Source organism: Phaethon lepturus, unplaced genomic scaffold, assembly GCF_000687285.1.
Source record: "Phaethon lepturus isolate BGI_N335 unplaced genomic scaffold, ASM68728v1 scaffold3482, whole genome shotgun sequence".
Classification (NCBI taxonomy): domain Eukaryota; kingdom Metazoa; phylum Chordata; class Aves; order Phaethontiformes; family Phaethontidae; genus Phaethon; species Phaethon lepturus.
The window spans coordinates 1,551-15,371 of record NW_010521080.1 but is presented as its reverse complement, the minus strand read 5'-3'; the positions used below and the strand labels follow the sequence as shown (position 1 = coordinate 15,371).

Genomic DNA, 13,821 nt, shown 5'->3' with positions numbered 1-13,821 from the left:
TAAACTAGCTAAAGTGAGTAATTCAGCTTCAATAGCACAGTGAAAGACTGTTATTGCTACGAAGTTTTAACCTTCACCCATTCAATTAATATTAGACCTTAAAAGCTCGTCTCAAAGAAAAAAGCTTTACATATAAACTAAGATATTCATATTCCTGATATTCTTATAGAGTAAAAAAATACAGCCCTCGATGTTTTAGAACACATACAGAACAAGGTTTGATAACTAATGTAAAAACTTAGAATTTTTGCTTATTCAATGGATATGCATTTCCTTCTGCCACAAAAATCTGCACCAGGCAAAGGTGGCAGATCTTCATCATTTCATTGTCATCTCAATCTAACACAAATCCAGTTTATTTTCCACTGTGTCCCCAACTAAGATAACCTGAAATTTTTCCCAACTGCTTATTTAGAAAAAGAAAAATCAGACTTCAAAATAGAAGGCTGACTTGCTTATGCTTATCTTCTCTCACAAGCTTGTGGCAGTCTTCCAGCCTGTGCCTACAGCAACAACTGGAGACCTTTGCATTCTGGCCTTACCATAATGGCTATTCTTTCTCTCTTGCACATTAAAGAATATTTGGCCTTGATGGCAGGCACATCATGAGGCAGTCCGACATACCAAAGGCATACCACCAGATGGCATCTTCAACCAGTTAAATTTTAAACAGCTCATGCCTTCAGGAGATCGCGCATATGATAGAGCCTTCGTATTCCAAAGAGTCAAGCCTCTATACTACAAAAAGCAGAAGCACTTTTTAACACCTATATGGGTGCCAATGACCTGAAAGTCATTTTGCATTGCTAAAATCATCAGTTTAGTGAGGATACATTTGTTCCCTCAACAAGGATTCAGGGAGCCATAGAAGTATTCTGCACTATGCTTGGTGTCCTCTCCCCACATCTCCTTAATGGTTCTTCTCTAATTTTAGACTAAAATCTAGGTGCACTAGGTGCAATTCCATTGGATTTCCACAGGGGGACTACTGATTTACATAGGATTTATTTACATTTGATGCTGGCCCTCTATATTAAGAGCTAGTTTTGGCCATAAATAACCTCTACGTGTGTTCGGAAATCAGGTTTTTCCACTACAATGAGCAAGTCCATTTCCAGTAGCAGACACCTTAATAAAACCAAAACAACCTTAATAAAACCCCCCAAACACCAAGTAATTCTAAGACAATCAGTAGAATACAAACCTATTTTTAATTTGCTGCAATCAATCATTAAAATAACAAGTATAGCATACTAACCACTCCCAAATCCTTAACAATGATTGCTTTTTTGTACTTAGAGCACAACCTAGTCTCTATTCAACACTGGCTTACCACGCTAATCTCATTTAAAGTAAAAGTTTTGTGAAATGGCTATCGCCTATCATAGGCTCTAAAAATTAACTGACATTTAGACACACATATTTTCTTACTAGTGTATTTTCTCCTCAAAGGATTTTTACCCTTTCAACTGGAGTTTTTGAGATTGGGAAAAAAATATAACCTAGTTTTAAGTGTGTAGGAGTTTTAAGTATGTAGGCTGATCTCACAAACAGCTCTTAGGTCTACTTCTCTTTACTTTTAATTATGTATCTGCACTGAGGCTAGCTTCTCCCCCCCCTTAAAGTCTCATAAGAGCCAAAGGAAATGAAGTGGAACAAAGAAGCAACATTAGCTTTCACAATTTATTGTTCTAGACAACTTTGACTATTGCCTGTGACAGAAAGCAACCAAGCAGAAAGAAAATAGAAGTCTTCTTGCACTGCCACTTCATCAAAGGCTGACGTCACAGGACTGATGTCTATGGCCACCAGCAATGCCCCCAGCCCACGCTGTCGCCCTGCAGCTCTCGGGCTGTATGTACAGAGGGCACCAGACACAGAAGAGAACATGCCTGAAAGATGAGCTGGAATGCGTTGCGGGTTGTTTTCTTTGTTTTTTAAGGTTATAGAGTAAAAATTATACTGTAGAATGTTCTTTATTAATACAGGTTAATAAAGAATAAATCTGACACAGTTCACTCAATTTTAACTCCTTGATTGTTCAGAAAAATTTTTGGTCTGGCTGGATAAACTCCTCCAGTAAAGCAGTTCATTTTGATTTCTGAATTCAACCTATTTTGACTGAAGCAATACTTTTGTGATGTTTTCCACTTGCAGAGGTAGATTTGGAACAAGAAGGGGGAGTGACTGCCAAATATTCAACATGGCAACTTTCAGAAGTAACATCCGAAAGCAATGATGCTGATACACCTACTGTGCCAGAAGGATTCTCTGCAGCACCTTCCCTTGTGCTGGGCACCAAAAAGCTGGTTTTGATTCTTAGCCACAGGCTCTTCAATCAGAGCTTAATCCATTGCCATTGTATCCTTGAGTTTCCTGCTTTAAAGATGCTGATGTAGCTGAATCCAAAAAAACTCACAAAAAGGAACAACACTGACTTAAACCAAGCAAACCACAAGGTTCAATACAACTGCTGAGCTCAAGGAATTATTTACGCAACAAAGAAAAGGAATGACAAAATGGCATAGGACTTAGATTTCTCTTGAAAATTCAATTCTTGTTGAATCTTCATCAGAGGATGAGGACCAAGATCCTCCTCACTTATCAAGGACATTTTGTCAGGAAGTAATTAGCACCCAAGCGGTATCAATACATGAATTCCAACTAGATTTAGATACACAAACCTAAGAAGAGAGAGAAGCAGAAGCCAACACAGTTGTTCTGGAGACAGCACCAAGCAACAACTAGAAATTCACCATTTAATGATTTGATGCCCTAAAAAAGACACATAATGACATAATGAAGAAAATGTTACGGCTTGACACACTATTAGTACAAGTCACGTACACTATTGCCACAATCCCTGTGACACTTAACAAGACTTTCTGAAATCAACTGCAGATTGAAAACATGCTCCTGTTCAGCACAATTAATCTTCACAATTGGTGCATTTATTTAGAGAACATGGATTTTATAGAGTTTAAAGACAATTTAAAAATATGAAATTTTTTAAAACTAATTAAAATGTTTTGAACTATAGCAGATTGTTTCCATTTAAAAAGGCAAAATCTTCTCGGAGAATATTATACACACTTGGAAATTATTCTATAAATGTCAGCCTATAAACTGTCTCAGCTCCAGTCCTATTTTTTTAGAAATAGCATCTAAAGGCAGAAGAAGTAGAAGAACCCACCCCAGAAGAACATCCTCCTATAAGCATCATTTCCAGCTTCTAATAACTCTGACTTATGCTCTTCCTAAGTGATGACAGAGAATGTTTATAATATCTCTTAAGAACGAACCTGCTAGTTATCTCCTTTGCACTTGCCAGCGCTCCACAGTCAGGTTTTGGTGAAAGGTTAGACACACAAACATGAAGTACAGATGAAGGCAAGAGATGGCTTAGCTCCGAAAGCACAACCGGACTGTAATACAACAGGGTCACACACCTGTACAGCGATTCCCAGACCAGATGAACGCAGTGGTACCTCCAAGTGGCAATGATCAGCTGACACAAAATGCTGTTTGGCTCCTTCTTCCTACTAGTCCACTCCCTTGCACTCCTCCAGTTCCTCCTCTTCTCTCCCGTAGCTGTTCCCAGCTTGATTTCTACGCTATGGCTGATCTACAGCTGTTGTGGTATGGTGTGATTGAGACAGAAGCAATCCCCCTTCCAGCCTCACGTACCTATAAATCATGATCTTCTATTATTTCACACACATGCATAAAGTGGGGAACGCCGGTTTGTGTGCGACTGGTAGATTTTTGTTTTGCTGAGGGGTGAAGGCAAGCACATGCTGGAATTTCCCTCTGCCCCCTTCTAGGTCTTACTCATTTCAGTAGTTCTTCCATCCAAAACAGGGAAGGAAGGAACGTGGGTGGCTACAATTTCAGCAGCAATCCCACTGCATTCCCACACCCCTTGCCAATATAAACTACGACCTAAGATTGAGTTAAATTAACCTGAGGCCAGAATCAAAAGGAGGAATAACTAGGCAAAGCTAAGAGAACATGAAAGGCAAGAACAAAGGCTCTCTTTCTTTCTAATGAGGATTACACAGTGCAAACATCATGGTTATTTTCAAAAAAGAGTCCTAGTGTCAAAGACGCAGAACTACCCAGTTCTAACTCAAGTTGTGCCACTGACTACATAATTGCAAAGCAAACAAAAAAACCTGATTTACAAGTTTCAGAAAAATCTTTGAAAAGCTACAATAAACACCACTACTATGATGTACTATGTCTTCTTGGAATAGCCCTAGAAGAAATGCTAACATGCTATACTGTGCCATCAGTATCTACATGATGAAGAAGCACCCACACACTAAGTAAAAGACAGTAAAAACAAGGTCCTAAAGACTTAGGTATTTGCAAGCAGTTGTTTTTGTATTTTTGCTGGTGGTTATTTTTTAATCAATGCAATTTCTGTGCTGACTTCAAGCCCAAATTTGATCCCCCATTTCACAGCATCAAATTAAGCTCCATATCTGAAGGGCATCTCAGATCCCATGATTTCACTTTGATTTATTTGACTATGATTTTTGCACCAAAGCAAGTTAACTATAGATTTATAAGAACAAGTGGGGTAGTTGTAAAGAATACAGTCTGTAGTATCCACTGTATTGGCAATAATGATAGATTTTAAGCAGCTGCGACTAGAAAACATCAGCTCTGCCAAAATGTTAGATGCTAATGTCTGAAGCATCTCAATTAAGCTACAAGATGTAATCGCTTTGTTCTCCCAGGGATGCAGGCAGGCATATTTCAGTCCATATCTGGAACTGACAGAAGCATTTATGGAAAGAACAGAACAAAAAAAAATTTGAATACATGCAGTCTTACATCTTCACCTTCTTTCAGAAGTCCCGGTTTTTAAGCCACACGTGATTTGATGTATTATGGGTTCTCAATAAAGCATGCAAAATAGCTGGAGCACTGTCAGTTTTAATCAGCAATCCAATTAAAGGATCCAATCAAGTTCACTTTAGCTGTTCAACAGTATGTGTATAACAAACTATTTTTAACACGACTTTAACATGCAGGTTCTCTGTCTTTTAATAACATATTCAACAGTGACATGTAAAGGGAAATAACTGTTGCAACAAACTGCGCTCATGCGTACATTAAGAATATACCTAATGCATTTTTTAAAATTATGTCAAATGTTTCTTCATAAAGTCTAATTAATTTATTAAGTCAGAGAAGAACACATCTGCCTTATACCGGCATGTAAAAAGAACTGGACTATCACTTGTTTTCAAGAAGGATGCAAGAGTAGATGGTGTTGCTGATACTTTCCCTTTCCTCCTCTTCCACGGTTTCAACCCATTCTGTTGAAATGTCATATTATTCATGCAAATGAGATCATGCATTGGTATTTACGAAAGAAAGAAGTCAAAGTTTATTTCAGACTAACATTTACTTCACTGCAGCCAAAGTCAATTTTCCTGTGATGAAGGAGAATTAACTGCAGGCAATTTATTCTGGAAACAAGAATAATTTGCTGAAATGTGTCCGGTTCTCAGGTGTTACTGGTCCACGCAGGGAATGCATACCACTATAACGCAGAAACTCAAACTGATGCTGTTATACCAGGAACATTTGGGACTCTCATTGCATTTTAAGGCTAGAATGAACAAAATACCAGCATGTTTTCAGCATGACTAGCAATACAGTTAAAGCAGCTAAAGAAGTTACGGTTTAGATACCACTACTTGGCTGAGATACAGAAAAAAGTTTCATATGTAAGCAGCACCCTGTTCGGAGGGCAGACCCCATCACTTACTCTGAGTATCACAAACAATATTAAACACATTTTTTAAAGATAACTTTAATGAATGCAGTATGTCAAAGAAGGGAAAAGAATAATACTTCTGTTTAACACTTACCCTCAGAAGCTGCAGGCATCTGGACCACAAACTAGCATTAAAGCTTTCTGACTTGGGAGTCTGAAGACACCAGCCACTCAAGATGAAGTTTTGCAATTTGATTATGTAAATGCTTTTTTCACAATACATAAGTAAATATGTCAGTTATAACACTGTCCTGGAAATTCAGTAGTTTCCTCAACAGTAATCATGGTACATTAGGTTTACAGTATAAATTAAATTACTTAAGTGTGAAATACAGAAGCTCCAACTAAAATTACTTTTACCAAAATGTTAAATTTCAGACAAACTTTGATGTTGTGCTAATACAGAGCCATCTTACAGTACTTATAGGCCCCTAATAAGCAATCTTTGTTTATTTTCCATGCTGGATTTTTATCTTAAACTGCTTCCAAGGTAAAAATCAGAAATAACTGTTCTAGTTTGACTCTTCAGTTGCTATCAGATCATTTATGTGTGCTACAGTTTGATGCAATTTTAAAAATTATTGCCTTTTTACTATAATGTGGGCAGAAATACTTTCATTAGCTTGCCTTAGCATTGATCACTTAAGCAAGAAATTCTCAATGTTTACGAAGTTTTAACTTGCAGAGCACTAGCAACCTATTAATATTACTTTATGTTACCAAATGAGAGAAATTGGGCAAAGGAAAAATGTATGTGGAACATGAAACGTTCAGGCCCAGAAGACCCTACCATCCCATGGAATAACATACCCAAAGAGTATCTGGAAGCCTCAAAGGTCATAAAGGCACATGCTGGCAGGAAAGGGCTTTCCCTCTATAGTTTCTATGGACCTGTAATGCAGCAAAAGTCTCTGAAGGTCACCAGAGTTGTCACAATTGTCCCCACACAGGCTATCCCCAGATGCCTACAACCTCTTCCCCCCACATTAATTTAGACTTTGAATTGCAAAAACTCTCAGCATGCTTACTACAACACAAACATGACAAACAATTCACTTATTTAAGTTATATTTCCGTACTGCTGCAATATTCAACCAAGCCAATGGAATTTTTTACCCAAAGACACTACAAGGAAACTGCAAGTGGGTCTATTCCCCCTCAGCATGCACAAGGTTAGTGCTTACATCCCTACTGGAAATGCACATGCACCCTACCTGGCGTTACATTACGTTACGCAACGCAAAGGGAATAGCAAGGAAGGCTCTGCAAGCAACAGGGGTTTCCCTGGATCTACCACATCTGTAAACATGGGAGCTGCAAAAACCAGGACTAGCAGAAGAAAACAATATGGCCAAGGAAAAGACCTGCAGAGACTGAGACACTTTCCCTTTCTTTTATAGAAGTTTCTACACTGCAACAACAAGCTTTTATTCTGTCTTATCCAGTGCTCACCTACCTTCACATACCAAGCTGCGTGCACCGGGCATTTCAGAAAGCTTTGAACACAAGACAGCACAGTCAGGGCTTTCTCAATGAAGTATGTAAAGGTTCAGAACAAGAGTGTATGCCTGTTTTACCTATTTTCCCTTTTTTCCTAAATCAGGGACTGACAGATGCTGCCCCCAGTGCCTGCACATGGCCTGCCTATTGTCACCAGGCCAGAAACTGATGTCTTTGCTACTGCTGGTGGTGACACCCATGCAAAGGGAATTGAGAACATCTGTACGCAGGCAGATACCTGGGTAATGTTCATACGTTACATGTAAGTACCACATGCAAAAAAAGCACAGATTTATAAAGACGCATATGACTTGGGCTTTTGTCTTCTTAGTTTACTAGAGGAATCTCTTGTTAATAACGATGGGCAGAGACTGAGTGCACACAGAGTGCACACTGAGTACACAAAATGAGAATTGTCATGCGTTACAAGAAGAAACAGAGCACATATTTATTACTTTTAAAATAGATACCAACAGGGAAAAAGACTTACCTTAAAAACACCAACACACATCTCTTACAAGCTTATTCACTTGAGCAGTCACATGTGCAAGAAATACCATGTTATTTTCATTCAATGTCTGTAAATTTAACAGTATCCTCAAGAAACATAATCCAAAATGTGAAAGCAAAGACACACAACGATAGATATTAGACAAATATACCACTTAGAGTTCTAAGTCCACCCTGTAGTTAAGTATGTCACTTAAGGAGGTATAAATTAAAATCACATAAAAGCTAAGATGGAAACGTCATCTAGCACAACCTGCTCTGCTAAAAACAGGGCCAACTTCAAAACTAGATCTAACTGTGAAGCTAGAATTGGCCGTTGTCATCAGCTACTTTGCTGTTGAAATCAAATTCTGCAATACGACTTTTGGGTTCTTGTATTTTAATCCGAGCCCCTCTTGTAGCTGGTAATTTTTGCAGATGTTGGAAAACAATTTATCGCTTTCCAAAAGTGCAGGTTTGGTTGCTTTGAAAAGGACCAGTGAACTGAGTGAGGCCTATTAATGTCAATAAATCACATACCTAGTAACTAAAGTGAAGACCACAAACGTTATCAAAAAAGACCTCCATATTTAGGATACAACAGAATTAAAGTTTCAAGTGCCACCTCTCTTGCATATGCATTATGCTACAAATTCCTTAACTATATAGTCACTTTCTCCTCTTTTCCATGCAGTGGACAGAATGAACCAGACTCATGCAGTGAGTAACTTTCAAGTTATGTTCTCTTCACTTGTGTGAAATATACTTAAGTTACAAAACTTCTACAAACCTTACTCTGAAGACAGTATGATCAGCTTGCTCACACACTTTTAACACCACTCAGTATAGCAGTATCTCATCACTTCAAAAGACACATGTGAATTACTGTCTTCAAAACACAGGTAGCTAAAGGGTCCATTTTACAGACTGGGAGCCAAGGCAACACTGCCATCAAAGGCTCTACCTAAATTCGTTTTTCTGACATAACACATTCAAAAACCCAAAGAAGTTATCATTTTATAGATAATTCTATAATATACAGAAGTATACACATATATTCATGCACAGAGAAAGTCACTCATGCACTGAAGTCAAAGGGACATGCGCTTGGCATGCAGTTCAGAGTGTTCAGTACTTAAAGAATGGCAGATTTTTAGATCTGAACGTGAGGGCCCATAAAAACAAGCAGGTAATTAGTTAGTCGTCACAGAAAGGGTAGTGTATGTCACTTGCCCAGAATCACTCTGTATAATAGTAAAACTATATAATAAGGCCACAGAAAGCTACCCAGGCAATTCAAAATCTGGCATTCCCAACTGTTCTTTGGAGTGTGGCTTCAGTAAATATTGTCATCAGGGAGGTTCAGAAATGTACTTCCTTAGCCTTCTAGAAAAAAACAATTAAAAAGGAGCCAATTTCTCCATGTGTCATTATACTGCTATGAACATAAAACAGGACTGGAAATTCTAGGGCTGCCATAGAGACATCTTTCCTCTGAACACTGAACAGCTGTGATCTAGTCGTAGATCCACCTCATTAAACCCACAAGCTTAAGATGAAGACCACGTGCCTCCAAGAGAAGAGGGTAGACATGAAGAAGTCAGGAACAATCCATCTGTGCAAAGTGGTTCCCTGTCCCCTTACCGTCTGCCTATTTCCTGGTGGGTGAAGGCTGGCATGGACATACCCCATGCTGCTGTGGGCAACTGGAAAGCATGCTGGCAGGCCAGGGTGCCTGGCTCGCTTCTCCCCCACACTGGACACCCAGACGACCCCACAACCCTTGTGCCAGCCCCTCACTGCTGCCAGTCACAAGCGAGGTCTGTACTGGTAACTGCTTCTACCACAGCTGTCACTCTGCAGCCAGGCCCACCCCACCATGTGCCCCTTCTCCTCCCAGACCACGTGCCTTGCCCAGCTAGTCTCAATACCCTGTCAACCTCTTGCACATCTTCCTACTTTGCCTGCCCAGCCATCCTCTGTCAACCTCTAATGCAGCCTCTTGGCCATTTCCTTGCCTCCCAAGGTTTTCCCCTCTATCATATATTCAGGTCTCCAAGTCAGGTGGCCAGTCTCAACCACCTACTTGTCATCTGTTGAGCAGCCCCTGTCACCACTTTTCATCCCAACTTTCAGCCTTCTCCTCAATACACTCACTTTTTTTGACCCAATTCTCTTCATCCTTTCCAACTCATCTTCACAGGTCAAGAAAAAGTTGCCTCAACGTTTCCCAGATGTAAGAAGAGTCCTGAAAGCAGAGGACTTGGAGTCTCTTCTTAGTTCAGGCTCTGTTCAGATTCATACCCAGCGAACAGCAGCCCTGTGTAACAACTGCAGGAATAGCTCATCTTGGTTGTAAGCCAGAACTGCAGCAAACGATGCACGCACATACGTATGCGTGCAGCAAACGATGAGGATGTCAGCTAAGGTCACAATGAATTCATCAGCAATACTTCAAAAGGCTTATGGCCCTGCCAAATTTGAAAACAAAACGTACTAACTCAAAAGGAGAATCACATCAGTGCTTCTAGCTAACCACAGGCACAGAGTAAGTTTTATACCTAAATGTAAAATAATGGGTTGTGCATTCCACCTTAAGGCTCTTTCCATGCCTCGCCCCCACTATACAAATCATAGTCTCCCTCAAATCCAGGTCTTCTATGTACCCACTTTATTTCACATGAGTTTGCTTATAAACAGAACTCTGATATTTTTTTGGAGGACAATTATCTCACCCCTTAAAATAAACAAAAGAGAAATTTCAAACTGAGGGATGGCTGCACAAGGCTTTAAGAAAAAACTTTGCATGTTCTTTAACATTTATCAAGTATGTCACGGTACTAATGCACAGTGCTCTTACTTCAACAGTTATGTTCTTCTATCTCTCCCCTTTTTGATGATCATCTCATTAACCAGCTACAGGGATATGTTTCTAAAAGATGAACGCATCTCCCACAAAGTATCCTATATCAATGATTTATGACTGTCACTCTAACAAGACTGCTTGCAATGGCTAAAATCCATATTTTTTTCTTCTCCATTCTATCAGTGGTTTTGTTTGTTCTTCCATATGTTTGGAAAAAAGTTTTCCTCTACTCCATAGTTATTTCTTGATTGCCTGTACACCTTGCACTTCCACCGTATCATCGGTCAATTGATATTCTCTTAATCCAGTCACCTGCTGTCATACTATTCACACAAAGAAAATTGTCAGGCCCACAACAACATGCCTCACAAGCTTTCCCATCCTCCCCTTCACAACTTATTTTTTTCCTTCTTTTGATGATCACTTTTGTAACTCCAGCTTTCATGTTGGTTCATACAGAACATTAGCACTTCTCAGCTACCCTGCTAACAAGCATTAGGAGCCCAGCTTTCCTATGCTAGCTTAAAAAAAGAGTAGCTACCAGCCACCCTGAAGAATGCTGCAGTATCACAAACATTGCGTGAGAATAATTTCAAAAGCAGGAACAAAGAAAGATGTAGGCTCAACTGAAAAAAAGAATCAAAGACTTAAATTATACCAGTATTATACAACGGGGTAACCTTCAGGAGATTAACCTCCAAAATACAATTCAGAAAAATTCCTATACCTTCAAAAGCGTTTAAGAAATAATTTTTAGAGAGATAAATTAAAAAGGGAGAACATTAAATAAGGACTTATGGAAATCAGTCAGGACACAACACACCAGACCCATCCTCCCTCCAGTGTACATCTCTCAATGGATTAAAAAAACCAAAAACAAAAACGCAGTCAAAACAGGAGAAAATTCACAGAAAAGTAGAATTTCTGCACTGAAAAAACTGCCACTCAGTTATGGACAATAGTATTGCACCTCTACAACTTCTTCCATTTATCTTGAAAGCATCAAACAAAATGTCTATAGAACTTTATTCTCAGTATACTCCTTTTATTTGTCCCATTTCCTTCATTCATCTATGAGCTGCAACATGATTGACATCCTTTAACCAGAATTGTACAACAGCATGCCAAGCTAATTATTACATAAAAGATGATACACATTACCTCTCCAGGTCAAGCTACAATCCCCTATTTGGACGTCATTTTTAAAATTACAAGCTTTAATAACTTGTGCATTATTCTACTTCAGACACTATGGTCTTCAGTTTCAGAGAAGGTTTTGCTGCTCCTGTGTAGTTTTTGGTGAATGCTACCAGTACTGATAATAAAGACTGGTAACCCTTCTTCTGCAATAGATGAACCTATTTCTTTTACTTTTGTCAAGGCTCTCCATAAACAGAAGTGACAAAAGGACTTGCCTTCTTAAACCAGATTTTGTAGTTTGGTTTCATAGTTTAAGCTGGCTGGAATTAGTTATCTTTTGCCCCAGAGCTAACTTTCTATGCCACAGATTGATTTCTTGCCAAAAATGCATTCATATCCGATAGCAACAACAAAACAGGGGAGGAGGCACATTAGAGCAAGCAAATGCATTCATATGTTCAGAATGCAGTCAGAGGCAGGAGACAATTAGAGAAGGAAATTCAAAGTATAAGGCATTTCCTGAGGATTAATGAGTAGGTGGTAATGTTTGATAGTTAAGGGCAGGATGGGTTCTGCAACCAGCACAATTCATTAATCCCCCAGGCAACACAAACTGGTATTTTGCTATTTTTTTTTTTTCCCTTTTTGCTGCACTCGTTATTTTCCTTAGCATTTAATTAAAACTTCCATTTACTCTGACACCATTGTTCCTTCAGAGCCTAACGCTCTCTGTATGTCTGAACAGTGCTACTGTGGTAAATGACATCTATAAAATTATGGAATTAATACGTGGTGCAAAAGGCCAGATAACTTTTCAAGTTTAAGAAAGTTCTTCTAGTCTTCTCCTAAAAACTAAAAATGTTCTCTGCCTTACAAACAGAAAGGCCTCAGCAGATGTGATCCTTTCCTCTAATTTACAAGCTGCTTGATGGCCTCCATTATCCTATGGGTAGCAGACAAAGAGAGAATCGAGTATTGGAGAGAACAAATGATTTTCAAGCTGCTTTTCAGCTCCTTAGGAAGCCACATACACTAATGCATACACTAATGGGATATAACATGTCCCAGATCAGCAACCATCCCCTCCATCATCATAACTCCATACTGACCTGTGACTGGCGCATCTATGTCCAGCAAATTTTTTTCCTGGCGGAGAATTGAAGCTCCCTCTGTTATTATTCTCAAAGCAACGCTCTCTTCCAGTCTCCCTTCTTTCATAAGGTGTGCCTTTAAGATATCCACACGGGGTTTTCCATCATTATCAAACACTTCCTTAGCTGTGAGCCGGTGACTTGGAGGAAATGGGACAGCTGAGTGGAAAAAAAAAACAAAAATATCTGGTCACTTTTTACAGTAAAGCCTCTATTAATGATAATCACAGAATCATTAAGGTTGGAAAAAACCTTTAAGATCATCAAGTCCAACTGTCAATCCAACACCACCATGCCCACTGAACCGTGTCCCAAAGTACCACATCTACACGTTTTTTTGAACACTTCCAGTGATGGTGACTCCACCACCTCCCTGGGCAGCCTGTTCCAATGCTTGACCTCTCTCTCTCAGTGAAGAAATTTTTTCAAATATCCAGTCTAAACCGCCCCTGGCGCAACTTGAGGCCATTTCCTCTCGTCCTATCGCTGGTTACTTGGGAGAAGAGACCAACACCCACCTCACCACAACCCCCTTTCAGGTAGTTGTAGAGAGCGACAAGGTCTCCCCTCAGCCTCCTCTTCTCCAGACTGAACAACCCCAGTTTCCTCAGCCGCTCCCCATAAGACCTGTGCTCCAGACCCCTCACCAGCATAATGACACATTTCAAAAGACATCTCTGCTGCAAAACAGTGTTAACATGAGGTTTCCACTGCTTCTTATACTTTGTGGTTTAACTTGTACATAGATTATGAAACATACTATTAAAGCGCATGTATTCCGTAGGCTACATTATTCATGCATGCAAGAACAACTTATTCATGCCTATAAAAAATTGAGAGGAAGATTTAGGCCATATTTACAGGTAGATACACTCAAACAA

At 39.4% G+C, this 13,821-nt stretch overlaps 1 protein-coding gene across 1 annotated transcript in view; it reads right to left on the bottom strand.

Annotated features, from left to right (window-relative positions):
- The window catches only part of LOC104616385 (serine/threonine-protein phosphatase 2B catalytic subunit alpha isoform-like), a gene marked incomplete at both ends in the record, with an annotated part of 61,669 nt that extends 48,570 nt beyond the window's left edge, over nt 1–13,099 (bottom strand). Inside the window, one exon of the mRNA XM_010281381.1 lies at nt 12,899–13,099. Coding sequence (XP_010279683.1) covers nt 12,899–13,099 — 201 coding nt within the window. The remainder of the gene's footprint in view (nt 1–12,898) is intronic.
- Between the last annotated feature and the right edge of the window lie 722 nt (nt 13,100–13,821).